The sequence below is a fragment of the Martes martes genome (genome assembly GCF_963455335.1).
Source record: "Martes martes genome assembly, chromosome: 8".
NCBI lineage: Eukaryota > Metazoa > Chordata > Mammalia > Carnivora > Mustelidae > Martes > Martes martes.
In genome coordinates this window covers 66,429,945-66,448,877 of record NC_137895.1, presented here as the reverse complement: position 1 = coordinate 66,448,877, position 18,933 = coordinate 66,429,945, and the positions used below count along the sequence as shown (strand labels likewise).

The following is an 18,933-nucleotide window of genomic DNA, read 5'->3' as shown; positions in this document are numbered from 1 at the left end:
TTCAGTTACATAGTGAGAAGCACAAATTAACCAAAAAGGTGCTGAAATGATTTCATGCTTTACCAATCTGACTTTCTTCTCTGGTTATTAACCCTTCCCCCCTTGCTAAGGTGAAATGTTAATCCGGTTGTAGGAGGTAACTTGTTTCAAAAAGCGGAAATGTATTTATGAAGAAGGTGTCATTTAACAACTTGTCATTCAAGAAGACAGCTGAAGCTTGTCATAATAAAAACAAAGCCCAAATACATCTCCTCCCCACATTGAGGACTATTACGGAAGAATCTTGGTCTAGGGAAAATTTCAAGGTTTTTATTTATTTTTATTTATTTATTTATTTATTTATTTATTTATTTATTTATTTATTTTGTAGGATAGGGTGCCAGTTCCCTCCCAATCCTTATCCCTCCATCTACCCAAAGCTAACCTAACAGTATTCCCCCTCACTCCCTTCTAAGATTAATTCATATCTCATGAACAACACGAGGTTCTTACTATTTGGCCTGAGCTTTTTACTCATCTCTTTGCAACGTCCAGTGAGAGAAGACCGGGAAGAAGTGGTCCCTCCTTAAGTAGTCCTCAGACGGGGCATGGGCAGGGGGACATAGGGTGGCAAGAAAAGCCACTCGGTAGGCCAGTATGACTAAAGGCGGCCAGACCTTCTGCCCAAAGGATCACGTTCTGTCATGGCTAGCCCAACCAAATTGAAATAGGAAAAGCAATGACTGTTAGACGAGATTTTAAAAGAAGTCACGTGTCCTCACTTAAATTGTCTTTCTTTCTTTTAATAGCATAAAAAGGATTAACGGGCCCCAGCAGCAAATACAAGCTCCTCTGCTTCCCGACCCGTTTCATCTGCTGTACTGTGCACCCCAGCAAGCCCTGCAGAACCTGCTGCCATCTGCCTGGAGCTTCTTTCTGCAAGATGGCTCCTACACGATGACCATGGCGAAGAATCAGCTCTAGGTGTCACCTGCGTGTGTAGAGACGGCCTATGTGCCGCGGGCCCCGGGACACTATGCCGGATTGGGCTAGATGGGCGATCCCAGATGTGATGTCATTTTGACTCCCAGGACCCCCGACTCCCATCATCCCGGTACCCCACGCCTGTTTCTTCTTTTCTCTCTCTCCCCGCTTGTAAAGCAGCGTGGAAGAAACAGCGGACTGGCTTCACCTCGCCTCCAGTCCCCCTCCCAACCCGCGCATCGCTGCGGAGCCCACAGGCCGCAGAGCCGCTGCGCCCGGCGTGCGGGGGAGGCTGCGGGGACGTGGCCGCAGCCTGAGCGCCCGGGCCCGCAGCCCTCCAGCCCTCCCCGAAAGCCGGATCCGCTCGCAGGTCTGGCGGGCGGCAGGGGTCCTGCGGGCGGAAGTGAGAAGCGAGGCGTGGGAGGAGGCTGCAGACTGGGGGCTGGGATCCCCTCGGCGGCTGACGCGGCCCGGACAACCCGAACGAGGACGGCGGCCGACGCCCGACGCCCGGCGCGCGGCAGCCGGGCCTTTTTTGGCGTTGAGGCAGAGCAGACGGGCAGGGCGGCCGCTCCGGGGGAGCGAAGCTGAACCGCCGCCCCCGGGACCAGGAGGAGGGGCTGCCTCGGGGGCGCCGCCGCGACCCAGATAGGCTGGGCGGACGCGGGAGCGGGCGGCGGCCCGTCGCCTCCCTCCTCCTCCGCGGCGCCATCCCTCGGCGCGCCCAACCCGGAACCCGGCGAGCGCGTGGGGGCGGGGAGGCGAGCGCGCAGAGCTGGCGGGCACCCCCGCGGCCCCCGGCCCCCCAGCCATGTCGGCCGAGGAGATGGTGCAGATCCGCCTGGAGGACCGCTGCTACCCGGTGAGCAAGAGGAAGCTTATCGAGCAGAGCGACTATTTCCGCGCCCTCTACCGCTCCGGCATGCGCGAGGCCCTGAGCCAGGAGGCCGGCGGCCCCGAGGTGCAGCAGCTGCGCGGCCTCAGCGCCCCGGGCCTCCGCCTGGTGCTGGACTTCATCAACGCCGGCGGGGCCCGCGAAGGCTGGCTCCTGGGCCCGCAGGCGGAGAAGGGCGGCGGGGTGGAGGAGGAAGAGGAGATGGACGAGGTGAGCCTGCTGGCGGAGCTGGTGGAAGCGGCCTCCTTCCTTCAGGTCACGTCTCTGCTGCAGCTGCTGCTGTCCCAGGTGCGGCTCACCAACTGCCTGGAGCTGTACCGCCTGGCGCAGGTGTACGGGCTGCCCGACCTGCAGGAGGCCTGCCTGCGCTTCATGGTCGTCCACTTCCACGAGGTGCTGTGCAAGCCCCAGTTCCACCTCCTGGGGGCTCCTCCTCAGGCCCCCGGGGATGTCAGCCTGAAGCAGAGGCTGAGAGAGGCCCGGATGACCGGGACTCCGGTTCTTGTAGCCCTGGGGGATTTCCTGGGGGGACCCCTGGCCCCTCACCCCTACCAAGGGGAGCCCCCGTCCATGCTCAGGTATGAGGAGATGACCGAACGTTGGTTCCCGCTGGCCAACAACCTTCCTCCCGACCTGGTGAACGTCAGGGGTTACGGGTCCGCCATCCTGGACAACTACCTCTTCATAGTGGGCGGGTATAGGATCACTAGCCAGGAAATCTCGGCTGCGCACTCCTACAACCCCAGCACCAATGAGTGGCTCCAGGTGGCCTCCATGAACCAGAAGAGGTAAGCGCCCAGCGGGGCTGCTTCTGCTTCTCTTCCCGTTCCATTCATTCACTTGCTCACTAGTTCGTTCACTTCCCTGATGTTTCCTGGGCAGTCACAGGAGGTTTTGCTGAGGTGGGAATGACATCTTCAGGAGTGTCGCTGGCCTGGACTCTGGCAGAGTTCCCAAGGAACTGAGAACTTGCGAGGAAGAAGTGGCCCCCGCCGGGTCAACTAACCGAGTATTTCCTTGCAGGTCTTGCGCTTTGAAGCAGACTGCCTTTTTGCCTCTTTCCCAGTGCGGGGGTGCGGGGTGGTGGTGGTGGTGGATGTCTGTGGTTTCCTGGGAGGATACTGTAAAGGAAAACTTTTTTTAAGTTTGCTTGCATTTTTACCTTTTTTTATTTTTTAGGCTCTAATCCTGATTACAGTGACAGACCGGGCAGTGACCTGTAATGCTGTCTTGGGAGGATTTTTGTTGTTGTTACTGACTTTGAAGCTTTCCACACTGGGGCCCCAATCTGTGATCAGGAGATAACCGTTAGAATTGTACCTTGGATTGTCTTTTTTATTTTGTATCCTCTCTTTTGCATCTCCCTTCCTTCCCAGACAGTTTCGTCTTTGTTCTAAAATTTGAGCCTGGCAGTGGTCACCTACAGAATTAGAACATTTCAGTCCACCCAACCTTCTCTCCTCCCATCCTCAAATCCCTCCCAACATGCCCTTGGGTGACATGAAGACAGGTAAAGGAGGAGGGGAGGCGAAGGAGAGTAGGGAATAGAAGTGGGAAAGGAAAAGGAAGAAGGAAAAAAAAAAAAAAGAGCAGAGCAGATACAGGAAGAGATGGTAGGAAAGAAAGATGGTAGGACTCAAGATGGTCCAGAGCCATTCACACACAAGTGGGGAGAAGAATCAATGTGACCCACGAAAGGACATGAATACTCTTTCTTCTGCTACACTTTTATCCATCTCAACCCCCACATGGGCCCTACCCTGAAGTGTGGAACAAGTAGTTGGGGGACTCACCACCAGGCAAAGAAAGTTGTAACTGGAATGGGAAGACCATTATACATACATACTTGACTTAAGGGTACCCCAGCTTGGGGGGCTGGGGGGAACAGTGGCTTTATTTCTACTATAACATAAAATTCATTTTGGAAAGTGTTCTTTTTTTTCTGGTGATAAAAATAATACATAATTATTCTAGAAAAGTGGAAAATGTAAAAGAATCAAGAAACAGAAAGACTATCACTCCTGGTCCCTCCCTCACAGAGGCAATACTATGTAGAGATCGGCATGTTTTCTTCCAAGCCCTTTTTAGTGTATTATTTATACCACTGAGATGATACTGTATTTAAGATTTGGTATCAGAAGTGTTTTTTTTTTAAAAGATTTTATTTATTCATTTGACAGAGATCACAAGTAGGCAGAGAGGCAGGCAGAGAGAGAGAGAGGAGGAAACAGGCTCCCCGCTGAGCAGAGAGCCCGATGATGCAGGACTTGATCCCAGGACCCCGGGATCATGACCTGAGCTGAAGGCAGAGGCTTTAACCCACTGAACCACCCAGGCGCCCCCAGAAGTGTTATTTTTAAGCAAATTCTACAAGCTTTAATTGAAGTAACAAGGGGACATTCAGTGGTTATGGATGGTGCTCAGATTTGGGGTGGAAGGCCCAGCCGGTTGTCTGTCACCTCTACACACGTGTGTCCAGCTGTATCAACTGCTGCTCAACAGAACCCCTCCACCCCAAATCCAGCTTGAGCTCTAACATAACACCTCACAGAATTCTTATTTTTTTGTCTTTCCTTTTATTTTTTTAGAGAAGCGGGGAGGGCCAAAGGCGTGGAGAGAATCCTAAGCAGGCTCCGTGTCCAGCACAGAGCCTGACATAGGGTTTGATCTCATGACACTGGCATCATGACCTGAGCCAAAATCAAGTCAGATGTTTAACCAGCTGAGCCACTCAGGTGCCCCCTTTTCTTTCTTTACAAATCCTTGATAGTCTTTTTTCTTTTTTCTTTTAGGAATATTCTTTATGTCCTCCGGGGGAAAAAAAAAAGGTATTCAAGTAATTCGTAAATACATGCTTAGAAAAATTACAAATGACACGAAAAACCACAGAATAAAAGATATGTGTATCTACTGACATATATTTATGTATTATACATTTGTAAATATATGTTATAAATGTACATTTATATAAACATAAGTATGTTGATAATTGTTAGGGGAAAATGTATGTATGCGTGTACATGCAGGGGTGTGTGTGCATCTTATATATATTTTTACTGTAGGTTGATTAGGCTGTGCTGATTATTGTGACCATTCCACTTGGAGAGTTTTTTCTGTATCAACAAATATAGAGCTGTCTCACCCATTAAGAGCTGTATTCTAGCCAATGGCTGTACCGTAATATAATCAGCCCATCCCTTACTCATGAGCATTTAAGTTGCTTCTATTTGCCATTATAAACAATGCTATAATGGGATGCCTGGGTGGCTCAGTCGGTTAAGCATCTGCCTCTGGCTCAGGTCATGATCCCAGGGTCCTGGAATGGGTCCCATGTTTGGCTCCCTGCTCTGCAGGGAGTCTGCTTCTCCCTCTCCCTCTGCCCCTCCCCGCACTTGTGCTCTCTCACTCGCTCACTCTCTCTTTCAAATACATAAGATCTTTAAAAAAAAAATGCTATGTTGAACATCTTGGCATATATGTGCCTCTCTTAGCAGGCATTTTTCAGTAGTCCTAAATGACAAATCCCTGGAATCCCTGGATAGGTGGGCCAAAGTATATATAAGTTTTAAATTTTGGTAGCTCCTGCCAAGTTGCCCATCAGAACATTGTTCAGATCTCATCTTCTATCAACAGTGTCTGAGCTTGCCAGTTCCTATACTCCTGCCAAGAGAAGATATTATCATCATTTTTTATTTTTACCAATCCAGTGGGCAAACACTGGTGTGAATCTTTCTGCTTGGAAGAGAAATTTTTCCTCTCAGATGTTTATTGGTCCTTTGTATATATTTTATAAGTTGCCTTTGCCAGTGAAAAAGAAAATTGGTTTATCTTCTTCATATTCAGTTTAGAAATTCTGTTTACATATGTGGAATCAATCTCTTGTCTCTTAGGTAATGTTGCACTGTTTTCCCCCGCCTTTATTTTACTGGAAGACCTCAAAAATAAAATCTGCAAAGTGGACTAGGCTGGTGAAGTCAGTGAGTAGAGGGGTGGGTTGGAGTGATGGCGAATCTGAGAGCTCTGACCCCACCGCAAGAGGGCCCCACCCCTTTCACCCACAGCTTGTTGCTATCTCCAAGTATAGAAAGCATTGCCAGACAGCCAGATGCCCTGATTTTTAAAGGCTGGCAACTTACTGCATTGAAAAAACCAACATCAACAACAGAAACCTTGCAGACCAAACAAACTGTAGGACAACACCGGCATTGTGAGCCTCCAATTTTGGACATCCGGTTTATCATGTATTCTTACATGAGGAAATTTAAATTTTTTTGGAGTCAAATTTGTCATGTATATCCTATTAGCTTTTAATCTTGCATAGGAAAGGTGTCTACAAGTTAAGAATATACAAATATTCATCTGTCTTATAATTTATTTTATGGTTTTGCCTTTTTACATTTATATTTGAGTGTGTTTGGGATTTATTTTTATGTAAGGTATAATGTAAGGTTATAGCATGTTTCCTAAATGTCTCAGTGGCCTCAGTCCTCACTGTGATTTGCACAACCAGTTATCAGACGCTAATTTTCCTGGTCCCATATTGACAGATTGGCTATTCCTTTACCAATAGCATACTCTTAAATTATTGCAGCTTGGTAAACTATTTTGTTGTCTCATGGAATGGAGACCCATTTTTTTCTGTGTTTTTTTTTTTAATTAAGATTTTATTTATTTATTTGACAGAGAGAGATCACAAGTGGGCAGAGCAGCAGGCAGAGAGGGGGAAGCAGACTCCCTGCTGAGCAGAGAGCCTGATGCAGCGCTTGATCCCAGGACCCCGAGATCATGACCTGAGCCGAAGGCATAGGCTTAACCCACTGAGCCACCCAGGCTCCCCCAACAAAACAGTTTTAAACGAATTATTCCTTTCTAACATATTGCCACTCAGGCGCCCCTTTTCTGTTTTATTTTGATTCTCTTAGCTATTCTTTGTACATTTTCCCCTTCAGAGAAACTTTAGAATCAGATTGTCAAGTCCTGTTGGAGTTTTGATTGGGATGACATTGTATTTATCAGTTAAGTTGGAGGAGGATTAATAGTTTCATAATACTTTGCAGATAGAAAAATGGTTTGTTTTTCCATGTATTTAGGTCTTTTGGTCTTTCAGGAAAGGTTTATAATCTTTGTATAGTCTGTATATTTTTTGCAGTTATTCTCGGGAATTTTCTATTTTTTTTTTTAAACTTTTGTTTATTTATTTATTTTTTAAGTAGGTTCTAGGTGAAGGTGGGGCTTGGACTCAAAACGCTGAGATTAAGAGTTGCATGCTCCACTGACTGAGCAAGCCAGGCAACCCCGAGCTACTGTTTTTTTTCTACACAGATACTTTTTTTTCCACCAAATTTTAAAATTGGGTGCCATATCGGAATTTGTAACCTTCTTTATCTCTCTCATACTTTGACTCAGATTTGACGGTCAACTCAACTGGATGTCCCTTTCTGAACTCTCAGGCTAAATATTCAAATTCTTTGTTTCTCTAGAACACTCTCCACCTCGAATTGAAGTTTTCTGCTTATGTTTGTTTCTCTCCCTTCCAGTCAGGTCCAGTTCATTGCTTCTGTGTACTCCTACTGCTAATGTGGTATCCAATAATTCATAGATGCTCAAAATGCACCATTGTTTTTGAATTATGGACTATATCATATATTATTGTAATAAAAGTGACTATATTATTTTGTTTTTTGAAATGTAACATTGTGAATATTTTTGTCTTGTAACAGTCACTATAGTTATTTAGAATAGCGGAAAAATAATAGGTAACATTTAACTGAACATTACTCTGTGCTAGGTACTGTTCTTACTGCTTTGCATGTATTATCTCACTTATTCTTCACAAAGACTGTATCAGGCAGGTTCCCATTTTACAGAGTCAGAAACAGAGGCATAGAAAGTCAAGTAAATTGCTAAGGTGTGTAGTAAATAGAGTAACCAAAATGTAAATATCCATTGAATAGATATAACCATTTAGAGTATTTACAGTTTGGTTTATAGACTGGCAGTGACCATCTTCATGTGCATTTTTAAATTTTCTTAAAAATTATTTTCTTCAGAGAAGTGGAGCACAGATGCTTTGTGCTGCTTTTTAAAAATTTCATTACGTGTGTTTGAGCTTCACCACAGCCTTCATGTCTAGCATCTTTCTAGTCACTATTGGGCAAACAACAAAGACGACATGGTTCCTGTCCTCAAGGAGTTTACATGATGAAACAAGTAAAAATGAAACTTAGAATGGGATTGTTTCTGGATAATGTATCTAATACAGTTTCTGGAAACACCAGAGGAAACTTAGAACCTTGAGGAAAAGCAGATTTCAGCCCCTGTGATTACACAGCATTTCACATCTGGCTTGATTCACTGCCTCTGTGATGTACCTTTACTGTTTTACATTGACCAAGTGATCAAATGCAAAGCAGCCCACATTCCTCAGCGACTGAATAGGGTGGTGATCTCAGAATCTTAAATAGTATGGGACAGGCAGGAACCCTAGCTTTGAGAGATTCTGTAAAGCCCTTTGCACCCTGGAGAAAATGGTGCATGTGACCAGTAGTGCTCCCTCCCCTACCCCCCACCCCCACCGCCAAAAAAGGAAGAAAGAGATGTTAGTGTTGTGCCCGCACACTTGAAAATGGCAGTGTGAGTACACAGCAGAGCAGAGAGGCTGGTTTGAAGTCCAGGGATGCCACACTGCCCAGTGGTCTGCATGTGGGTTTGATCTCAGGAGTTGTCAGGACATCCATGTGAAAGCCTGTGTACCCACAACATTGCTTGCCCTCCCTCCCTCGCTTTCATTGGTGATAACTTGCAGGAACTGGCCACTGTTGGCAGCAATCCTGGTCGTTCATTTTTCCGTCTCTAACGTCTCTAGCCTCTCTTATTGCCCTGTACTTTTGCTCTGCAATTGTTCTGTGTGTGAATACAAAGCCGGGAGAGAGTTAAACAAGTTTCCTGGCTGAGATGGAATTACTGTCGTCAGCCTTAGCTGTTCCCTTTTTCTCTGGGCCAAAGTTTAGTATTTTAGGGCATTTCTGGTCTCCTTTCTGGTTAAGGTTGCAGCGGAGCCCGAGAATAGTGGGAAGGAAAGAAAACTATGTGTCTGTTCATCCCCCACTCATTGTGATTTTGTCCAGTAGTTACTTCGTGTGCTCCAGTCTCTCAGACATCGAGTAGGTAGCGACCTGGTGGTCCCCAGGGGAGATTAAGCCATAGGGAAGTGGCAGAAGGTAGGCATCAGGAGGAAGAGGAGGGGACATAAGGACCCGAGTGCTCCACAAACTATATAAGTCTTTTCTGAGTGGTTGAGAAAAGATCTTGCCATTTCTTTCTGATGTTGACTCCAATGGCAACCAACTTTTCTATGTAGCAAGCCCTAACAATGGTTCCTATTTCTCGAGCTCTTAACTCCGGGCCACATGTTGTAGACACTGTTTTAGATGTCACTTCCTATTTCACGCTCACAGCATCTCTTTGGGAGTAGTAGTAGTATTGGCTCCATCTCCCCAAGGGGAAACTGAGGATGAGTTTCATAAGCTTGCACAGTTACAGGGCCAGCACTCGAAGCCGCTCACACCTCTGTGTCACTGGCCGCCCTACAGCTGTATACAGCTACTGTTGATCTGTGTAGCAGGGTTCAGTGTGTTTCATGTCACTTAGTTTTTAAGGATTTGCTGAGCTCTTTATTTCCTTGAGGTGAAGTGGTAATTAAATCAGCATTTTTTTAACCTTTATTTCCATTTACTGTAAGTCAGTCAAGGCTACAACACATCATTATTTGGTTTAAAAATTATTCTTTTTACCCCCTGAGGGTAGTATGTCAGGGATCAATATTAAGAAAACACTAGAGATGACAATTTTTTTAAAAAAGCCGTAGCTTGGGTTCATACTTTCACCCTTCAGGAGGTGAAGAGTGAAAGAGTTACTTTCAGAGAGTAGGAAATGAGGTGCTTCATGGTGAGAATTTATGGATGAGAGAGCACTTTGTATGTAATTCCAGAATACATCCCAGCCGGTGACTGTTGCAGTTAACAAATGACAAAGAGACCCTCTTGGAGTTAAGAAATTTAGCCTTGGGGCGCCTGGGTGGCTCAGGGGGTTAAGCCACTGCCTTCAGCTTGGGTCATGGTCTCAGGGTCCTGGGATCGAGTCCCCCATCGGGCTTTCTGCTCAGCGGGGAGCCTGCATCCCTCTCTCTCTCTCTGCCTGCCTCTCTGCCTACCTGTGATCTCTCTCTGTCAGATAAATAAATAAAATCTTTAAAAAAAGAAAAAAGAAAAGAGATTTAGCCTTATGACACCTAGAAAAAGCATTCCCTCTTGTGACCCCTTTCTGCAGGTGTTCCCCTTTTCAACTCTTCCTGTGTATTATATGTTCCTTTCACAGGTGGGGAAACTGAGGATCAGATGAACTGAGATTCAGTGACTTGTCCAAGGTCACACAGCCATTGGGTAGTGGAGCTGAGATCTCCCTGCGTGAGCCTGGGCTCATAATCCTCAGTAGGACGCGTCTTCACTAAGTGGTCTGCATTGGGGTGGCAGTTTCATCTTCAACTCAATATTGAAAAGCGTCTTCTCTTCAAGTGAATTTGAGCATGCTGGGTCTGGAGAGATGGAATTGTTTACTTTTAACTGCTTACTCATTCAGCCCTTACATGTTTACTTAGGACAAATGATTATGCTGGACGAATATTAAAAACTGTTTTGATCTTAGAAAATTTACTATCTGTGTACCTTTGGGGAGCAAAAACAAATTGTAGGCTGGTAAAATTTAGTCCTTATTTGCAAGCTTTATTTCCTTTGGTTCCCCAAATTTGCACACACAGAGAGGGCATCATGGTCAGATTTTAAGGACCATGGGCAGCAGGCATAGTAAGCAACATGAAGTAGAGATCCCCCAGTGACTGCCACCCCAGTGAAGTCTGTTGGCATGAAATGTGACTGGCTGGCTAGGTTTAATGGACAATGTGAGGTTCTTGCTGAAGAGTGCTCTGTTCACTTTCTGATTTGAAAAACAAAACAAAGACTCATTTAAATGGACACGTTGCAGGCACCTTTGAAAACATCTTACTGTTTTAGTAGGTGTAGGTGGCTATTACCCACATGTCCTATGTCATGGTGCATCAGTGCTGATTAGACTCCTGCTAGGAGATCACACATGGGCAACTTGTTCCCTGTTTCTTCCTCATCTACCCTCTTACCTGCATTTTTCATATGTGGCCTCTACCCCTGTTCTTTCTTAGGATATTGTTAATTTTGAAGACATTGTTGTATTGGTGGTAGATGTGGTCTCTAAATTTACGTGGTCTACTTTCTTTATTTCAAACACTAGAAAACTAAGATATTATAATGATAGTATCTTATCTCAGTGTGGCACTTCTTGAGAAACTGTTGCCTGTAATGTCTTGACCATCCTGTGATGGGTCTTATCCCCATACCAGCAATAGTGAATTGGGGTGTTGGGGCTAGGGTCAGAGAGCTGCTTCAGGTCTTTCTGTTGCATTGTGCTTTGCTCACACTCCTGTAAACTTGAGACTGCTGTGCCAATCTGGGAGACTGGCCCAAATGTGTATCCCGTCTGGCCTTCAAGGAGTTATTAATTTCTGTGCACTACACTGGAACAAATTAGTTTTTTTTCTTTTCAATTCAGAAGTTAAAAGTTACAAGACTTTTATGTAGCATCTGAAGCTGATGAGCAGTATTTGATTGTATTACTGAATATGGGGCTTAAAACCAGTGTCTTCTCCTTTTAAAATTATTTTATTTATTTGAGAGAGACAGAGATAGTGAGAGAGAGCATGAGCGGGAAGGAGAGGGAGAAGCAGACTTCCCTGCTGAGCAGGGAGCCTGACACAGGACTCCATCCCAGAACCCTGGAATCATGACCTGAGCCAAAGGCAGACGCTCAACCAGCTGAGCCACCCTGGTGCCCCTAAAATTATTTTCTATTATGATAAGTGAGCATTTGTTGATTTAAGTATTTGTTAACATATGGAAGCCCCCGTAAGGGTGCTGTATCAAAATATGTTTAGTTCGGTGCTTATGTAGCCCTATGTATTGTGTTGTGAAACAGTATATAAGATGCCCTTGTATGGAATGGTGGGATGGGGGGGGCGAGAGATCTGCCCGGTGCACCTGTGGTAAAGGGGTCTTTGAACCACCCTCTAGCACCCACCCTTAGCATATGCACCATAGGAGGTGCTAGTGTGTACCTAACATGGAGCCTCCTCAATGGGGAGGAAGAATGGGAAACATGCTGAGTAGAGAGACAAGGGAGGGAGGTGGTTATGCGTTCCTCCCTTAACACTTGCTCCCGCTGTTGAAAGAAATATTAAGCCTATTTTTACAAAATATCTTTGGTTCCCGGCATAAGGCTAAGCAGGACTACTCTTGGTTATATTGAGTTGCTTGTCTCTAATTGCTAAAATTTGAAAAGTGCTTCATTCTTGTGAATTCTGAGATAGTGAAATTTGAGGTGTCATTTGGTCATTCCTCTGTCCCCAGGCAGAATGGCACCCAACTTGGAGAGCTAATTTTCTTTAGATATCCAGCACATTCCTCAGTCTGCTTTAGCAGTTCATGCCATTGCCTTCTTAATGGTCAAGAAAACTGACTCTCTGGGCCTTTTATCTCTCTTTCAGGTCTAACTTCAAACTTGTGGCTGTTAATTCAAAACTCTATGCCATTGGTGGGCAGGCCGTTTCTAATGTTGAGTGTTACAATCCCGAGCAGGATGCCTGGAATTTTGTGGCACCCTTACCAAATCCTCTGGCCGAGTTCTCTGCGTGTGAGTGTAAGGGAAAAATTTATGTCATTGGAGGATATACGACCAGAGGTAAGTGAAGGGGCCAAGTAAGTGATCCTCTTCTACGTGAGCTTGGGCAGCCTGGGGAAACGCTCTGATGTACATATTGTAATTTCATACATTATATACTGGATATTTGCATATCTGGGAAGAAGAGAGTTGAGTATTACAAGCTTACTTTGGACAGAAGGGACCTTTGATGCCTTTGTGTGAGCATGAAAATTGAATGGAGTAGAGGATGTGATGAAGAGAATATGTATTTTCTTTCTGCTCTGGAAACCCAGCCTTGTGACCAGCTGTCTTGTGACTGGACTGGGTAAGTGCCATCCTTCTCCCAAACACATTTAACACTATGGAATTTAGGGCCAGAATATCCTTGTGGATCTGTGTTTTCACTTTCTTCGTTCTTGAGCACAAACATATCAGACAGTTTCCAGAAGCTCAGCTCAAGGCTGTTGTTCACATAGTGTAAGAGGATTACAAGAGACACGAATTTAAGAGAATTTTTTCCTGACCAGAGGTGGGAGGTGGTTGTGCTGTTTATTAAGCTGTACTGTTTTGGGTGGGCATTTGGCATTAATAATTTGGAAATAAGTTTCTCCAGTAGGTTTTATACTGCTGTTCTCGGTAGATAGCATCTCACGTGACCGTGACAAACTTGGTTGTGTTAGGAGGCGGTGGTGGCCCACCAGGTAGAAGTGTGTCTTGCCTTTTATCTCTCTCCCCCACTTGTGTCAGAGTTACCTTTTGGCCAAAGAAATTTATTTATTTTTTATTTTTAAAAAAAGATTTTATTTATTTATTTGACAGCAGTAGAAAGCGCATATCTTTTAGGGGGCCACTGTTGAACTCAGTACAGGTGCTGTGTTTATGCATCTAAGGAGAGGCAGTGACCAAGAGGAATGCATGGGAAGCAGTGAGCTTTTTTTTTTTTTTTTTAATGCCCTCAAGTTTTTATCCCTGTGGAGATAGTCCCAGTGCCCCTCCCTCATGACTTTCCACTAAAGATAAGATAATTGCCAGCTTTTTTTTGGTAACAAATAATTGAAAAAAAAAAAAGAGAGAGAGAGAGAGACCTAGCAGCCATTTCTTTTACCTTCCACATTGGTGTTTGGGTACAGTGGTCAACTTCATGTGCTTAATAAAACCATAGCCCCCAGAGAATTCCTGTGTGTGAATATGTACCTCTGGGTGTCTGTGTGTCTCTTCTCTTAGGAAAGTAAATACAGTTATTTACTGTTGAACATTTCTAAGAATTCTGATTCCTCCCTAGATTTTGTAACCCAGAATGCACCCTGTGGGCTGACATAATGCACACATATCCCTTGGCTTCTCTTGTGACCATGAGCTGGGAAGCACTGACAGGCAGCACTGTAACCCAAGAGTACTCTGCTGGTAGATTTCCTAGTTTTTCCATGACCCTGGCTGAGCAAATGTTCTTTAGATTTGACCTGGAAAACCCTTGTTTGTGTGTTTTCTAGTTTCTCAAGCCACTACTAATGTACCTTCTTCACTCAGGCCACCCATGGTGATTCCTGCCCTGGATTCCCCAAACCAAATACCTGTGATGGGATGGTTGGGTGAAGTGGATGGATGAGTGTTTGTGTAAGGGTTGAAAACGGGTTTTCTGAGATGAGAGGGCGGGACAGTTCCTTGTACTCTGAAACACCCCTCCTCTTCTGTGTGGGATCTTCCCAGCACTTCCTAATAGTTACCTGGATTTAAAGTAAGGAATCATAATTGTCATAAAACAAAATGCAGGGCTCAAAGTTGGGCTCTTGGCTGGCTGACTTCTTAAGTTAGGTAGACTTTTAAAATTTAGGAAGTAATACTTCACGATTTTTATGACAGCTGTTTGATTATATTGATTCTGTAGCAGGCATTGAGGAAATTAAAGGAAACCCCGTAGAGAGTATTAGTAACCACTCAAGGGAAGAAGGGTGATTTGCTGAAGTTCAGAATCACCTCTCAGTATAAAAGCAAAAAGGTTATTCCACCAACTCAAACCACCTCATCATGGTCTGAGCCCTTGTTGGGTGAGGAGAGAAAACATTTACAGAAGACCTGGGAAGACCTTCAGATCTGGAACTGAGAAATAAGTCCTTTATTCATGCGGTGGGAAGCCAGGTTACTAAGGAGCACTTTTGATACATTGGAACCAAACTCCCTTGGACTGTCTCTGGAATGAGTTTCTTCACAATACCTACAATAAAAAGAAGTACAAGGAGGTATTAGTGTGGGTGGAAAAGAGAGGGACCGTTTCCTAAAGCTGTAGCAATTCTGAAATTTCTACAGGTGGGGGGACACGTGCACACACAGGGCTCGGTCTCCTTTCCATTCTTTCTGTGCCCTCTAAGAGGCCCTCGACTTGATACCAGAGGTGGGGATAGAGCTCCTTCATCCTTGCTAACGGGGGGTGGTCCCTCTGTGTCAGGAGGAAGTGTTGTACCCTTTAGTTCCACATCTCTTCCAAGCTGAGTTGTCTCTTACACTGATGGATTTTGTTGTTTGTTTAAACAACAGCAACAAAGAGAAAGTTCATTCTTTCTGATAACTCAGAGCATTTTTTTCTTCTGCTGAGGCTAAAATATGCCACTTATTCTTTCCTAGAGGAGAAGAGGATAAAAAAGAACAATTAAAAAAAGAAAAATGAAACTACTTATTTTAAATTTCACAAGCATTTTTCAAAAAGAGAGTAGGCAGTATTTTTCCTTAAAGCAGCTGTGAATTCAAGATAATGTTAGAGTAGCCTTTGATCTACTTTCTGATTTTATCCACACAAGAACCAGCCATCTCTGGGGAAGCAGGCTTCAGGGAGAGGGAAGGGCCTTTGTGAGTATGTCTCTGCTGTTACAGTCGGGGCATCGAATTGCCAAGTGATTCTATGGCTTGAAGGCCACAGTGAGAATTTCTGGGGTTTCTCCTGACTTGCAGTTGTGTGTCGTTTCCTTTAGACTAACCCCTAAACATCTTGCTTGGCTCACTTGTCTTGTTTAGTAGAGTCACTTGTCAAGAGTAGATCCCTTGGGGCTCCGCCTGTCACCTGTATTAAGACGTCAGTAATTCTGTAGCGATTGAGGAGAGTTCTAAGGCTCTGATTCTTTTTACATTGGACTGGTGGTTCTAAAATGCTCCAATCACAGCAGGCCATGTCCTGGCCCTCTTGATTCCGAGAGCCTCCCAGGGAGGGGACATGCCGGATGCGGATAAGGGGGATGGTTCTAAACAGATGATCTCCTAGCCATTACTGTTGTCGCAACCTCTGCTTCTCTGGAGTCATTTTGCCTCTGTGTGACCAGATGGTCCAGGCAGGGGCAGATGTTATCACAGCGTGTGCGGGCAGTGGTGCTCCTCATGGCCGTGTCCTCATTTGTCTTCTTTCTTCCTTTCAGACCGCAACATGAACATTTTGCAGTATTGCCCCTCGGCCGACATCTGGACACTGTTTGAAACCTGTGACGTCCACATTCGCAAGCAGCAGATGGTGTCTGTTGAGGAGACCATCTACATCGTGGGCGGCTGTCTGCACGAGCTGGGGCCCAATCGGAGGAGCAGCCAGAGCGAGGACATGCTCACGGTGCAGTCCTACAACACGGTCACGCGGCAGTGGCTCTACCTCAAGGAGAACACGTCCAAATCGGGGCTTAACTTGACTTGCGCGCTCCACAATGACGGCATCTACATCATGAGCAGAGATGTGACCCTGTCCACCAGCTTGGAACATCGAGTTTTTCTCAAGTACAACATCTTCTCAGATAGTTGGGAAGCATTCAGGCGTTTCCCGGCCTTTGGACACAACTTGCTGGTTTCCTCTCTTTATCTGCCCAATAAAGCGGAAACATGACTGAACCGACTTAGGATTTAAAAGAAACCTGGTTCAAGGCAGAAAAAGAAAAAAAAAAATAGTGTCCCATTTCCAGGGAGGCTAATTTCTAAAGGGAAAAAGTGGGTTAGAGTAGGTCACATGTACAATAGCTGTAAATAAGCTTACTTGAACTAATTACTTGAAAACTTGTGGAGAAAAGAGACCAACTTTGTTATTTTTTTAATTATTGATTTTTAAATGATGGGAGCAAATCCATGATACTATTTTCATCAAATATGGTACCCTTGGGCCAGTGACTGAAACTGATCAACAAAAAGAAGATTCATTATGTCTGCTTTAGTAAAGGACCAAAGTCAATAGTTGACGTGAATGGTAAAGATCATTTTAAAATCCATTTTATTTAGGTCACTTGAAATATCATTAATACCTTAAGTGAGAGATTTTTCATTTACTTGAGATACATTTATATTAACATTGTGATTCACCCTTTTTCTCCCCTATTCATACCCACATATACTTCCGGTGGTTTAAAAATAGGGTTCTGTGTTTATTTTATTTGCACACTACTTTCCAGGAAACTTATAATGATGGAGACCTAGAGTGAGTCCTTACAAGCTTCCAGTCCTCCTAGAACCTTTCTTAAAAACCTTCTTAGCTATTTTTCCAAACTTCATTTGCAATTATGTGTACTGAATAGACAGACAGGTATAACCTCTTACTTCATTTAGGTGGCAGATTGCAAATTTATGTGGTCAGATAAGTTGCATTGCTAGGCATTCTGTATTGTTTAAAAGAGGGGATATATTGTTTAGAAGGATGGATATATATATATATATTTTTTTTTTTTAAATCAAGTCTTAAATTTAAATGGGAAGGGAAGACCAAGTAAGAAAAAAAAAATTGCCTTTAAGAGTTACTTTTGATGAATGTCTTTGACTTAGTTCTGTTTTTAAGATAAGAAAGATAAGTTAATCATCTTTAGATCAGACATCTTTCTAATTTAACCTTAGCCTTTTAATTCACGCTTTGCTTTTATGAGGGAAGGTGAGGATAGTTGTGGGACTTTGCTGCTGGAGAGGGAAGAAACTCTTGTGGAAGAGGAATGGCCTCTGGTGGTATCTCTGAAATTTGGGAAGTTGCTCGCTTGCCTTGGTGGTTGAGTCACGTGGAGCCCCTCCCCAGCAGGTGTCAGTAAGTCAGCTAACACAAATAGAAAGTTTCTGCCAGTCATAGCTCCATCCCTTTAAAAAATATATATACTTATAGAAATGTTATTCTTTCTGAGCTTCTCTGATCTTTTGTAATAGGATGGTGAAGCTGGGAGCTGGAGTCCATCCTTCTGCTCTAACATTCCAGTTACAGTGCACCTCACTTTAAGAATGTCCCGCAGAAAAACAAAAAACTGTCATGGCAAATCCATGTGTTCTGCGAGGTTACCCAGTGCCTCGGGTAGGCATTCGTCCTGCGGACATGGTGCAGAGGGCCGGTCACTTTGGCAGAGCTCCCCAGGTTCTCACAAGGTCACTACAGGGTTTCTTGACAACCATGGCCTGCGAGCAGAGTGAAAATCAGGGTCTGGTTGTAAAAATTCTATTTGCACAACTTTTTAGGAATACTTCTATTAAGTAAATTGAGGTAAGCCTTTATTGTGGACCTGGGAACAGCTCTTGGATCTTGTCACCAAATAATCATATCGGTACTCTACTTATATTACTTAAGGGTTTCTAAGCCATACCCATTTATTCTCAAATACTCAGCCTTTTTTTTTTTTTTTAAACTCTGAACTGAAATCTTCTTGGGGATGGTACTTTAATAATAGATTTATATTAACTTATATTCATTGTGGAATTGAATTTCCAGTGACCTATAATTTCATTGCATATATTTAAAAATCTAATTTATTTTAGATAGTTTTAACTTTTGTTGCTACAGATCTTAACTTTTTTAAAGCTTCACCTTGTATATTCCGAAGAGTCTAGCCAGTTGAATTAGTTCTGGACAATTAGACCTTAGCTTGTAAATAACCATATCATTTAAATGTAATATTATTGCTGCCAGTCAGTTCTCTTCCTGGTTACATTCTTTGGGTCTGTTTCCCTCATGCCAACAATTAGATTCTTGGACCAAGTGAAGGCATACTCTGATCCACAAAGCTCTTTTTATAAACAGGTTTGATGTGTGTGTATATGTGCATATTATCTGTGTGTGTGTGTGTGTGTGTGTGCATGCACGTCCTGGCATATTATTGCTCTGAGATACCCAAACGTCTAACAACGTTTTTGTCACTCTGGACTGCCAGCCATACTTGGGCGAGGAGGAATGTGTAATAGGAACTGATCTGTGGATTTGGGTCATCATTCTTCCTGCTGTGCACATCAGCTATGTTGGCATTTTGAGGATAATTTTAATTTAGCTCTATTTTCACATTGGTGCCAATGTTGTAGTGAAGACTCTA

General features: G+C 44.2%; 1 protein-coding gene across 4 annotated transcripts; it reads left to right on the top strand.

The window, feature by feature from the left end:
• The first annotated feature begins 1,619 nt into the window (after positions 1-1,619).
• KLHL42 (kelch like family member 42) lies at positions 1,620-17,365 on the top strand. Of its 4 annotated transcripts, XM_080812467.1 has the most exons (4): positions 1,711-2,646; positions 4,651-4,686; positions 12,489-12,682; positions 16,045-17,365. In XM_080812467.1, the coding sequence occupies exons 1-4, from the start codon at positions 1,775-1,777 to the stop codon at positions 16,494-16,496; spliced, it is 1,554 nt and encodes a 517-aa protein (XP_080668593.1). In that variant the 5' UTR covers positions 1,711-1,774; the 3' UTR covers positions 16,497-17,365. The 4 variants fall into 4 exon arrangements, with proteins under 4 accessions (XP_080668596.1, XP_080668594.1, XP_080668593.1 ...); XM_080812470.1 differs by lacking the exon at positions 4,651-4,686 and having other exon boundaries at positions 1,620-1,825; XM_080812468.1 differs by lacking the exon at positions 4,651-4,686 and having other exon boundaries at positions 1,706-2,646.
• The last annotated feature ends 1,568 nt before the right edge of the window (positions 17,366-18,933 follow it).

What these genes read in the sequence shown, in the direction of transcription:
- KLHL42 (XM_080812467.1), top strand. Translation starts at nt 1,775, where the DNA reads ATGTCGGCCGAGGAGATGGTGCAGATCCGCCTGGAGGACCGCTGCTAC. An exon ending in GCCTCCATGAACCAGAAGAG is followed by an intron (nt 2,647 to 4,650) that starts GTAAGCGCCCAG and finishes TTTTTCTTTTAG; the next exon opens with GAATATTCTTTATGTCCTCC. An exon ending in TGGAGGATATACGACCAGAG is followed by an intron (nt 12,683 to 16,044) that starts GTAAGTGAAGGG and finishes TCTTCCTTTCAG; the next exon opens with ACCGCAACATGAACATTTTG.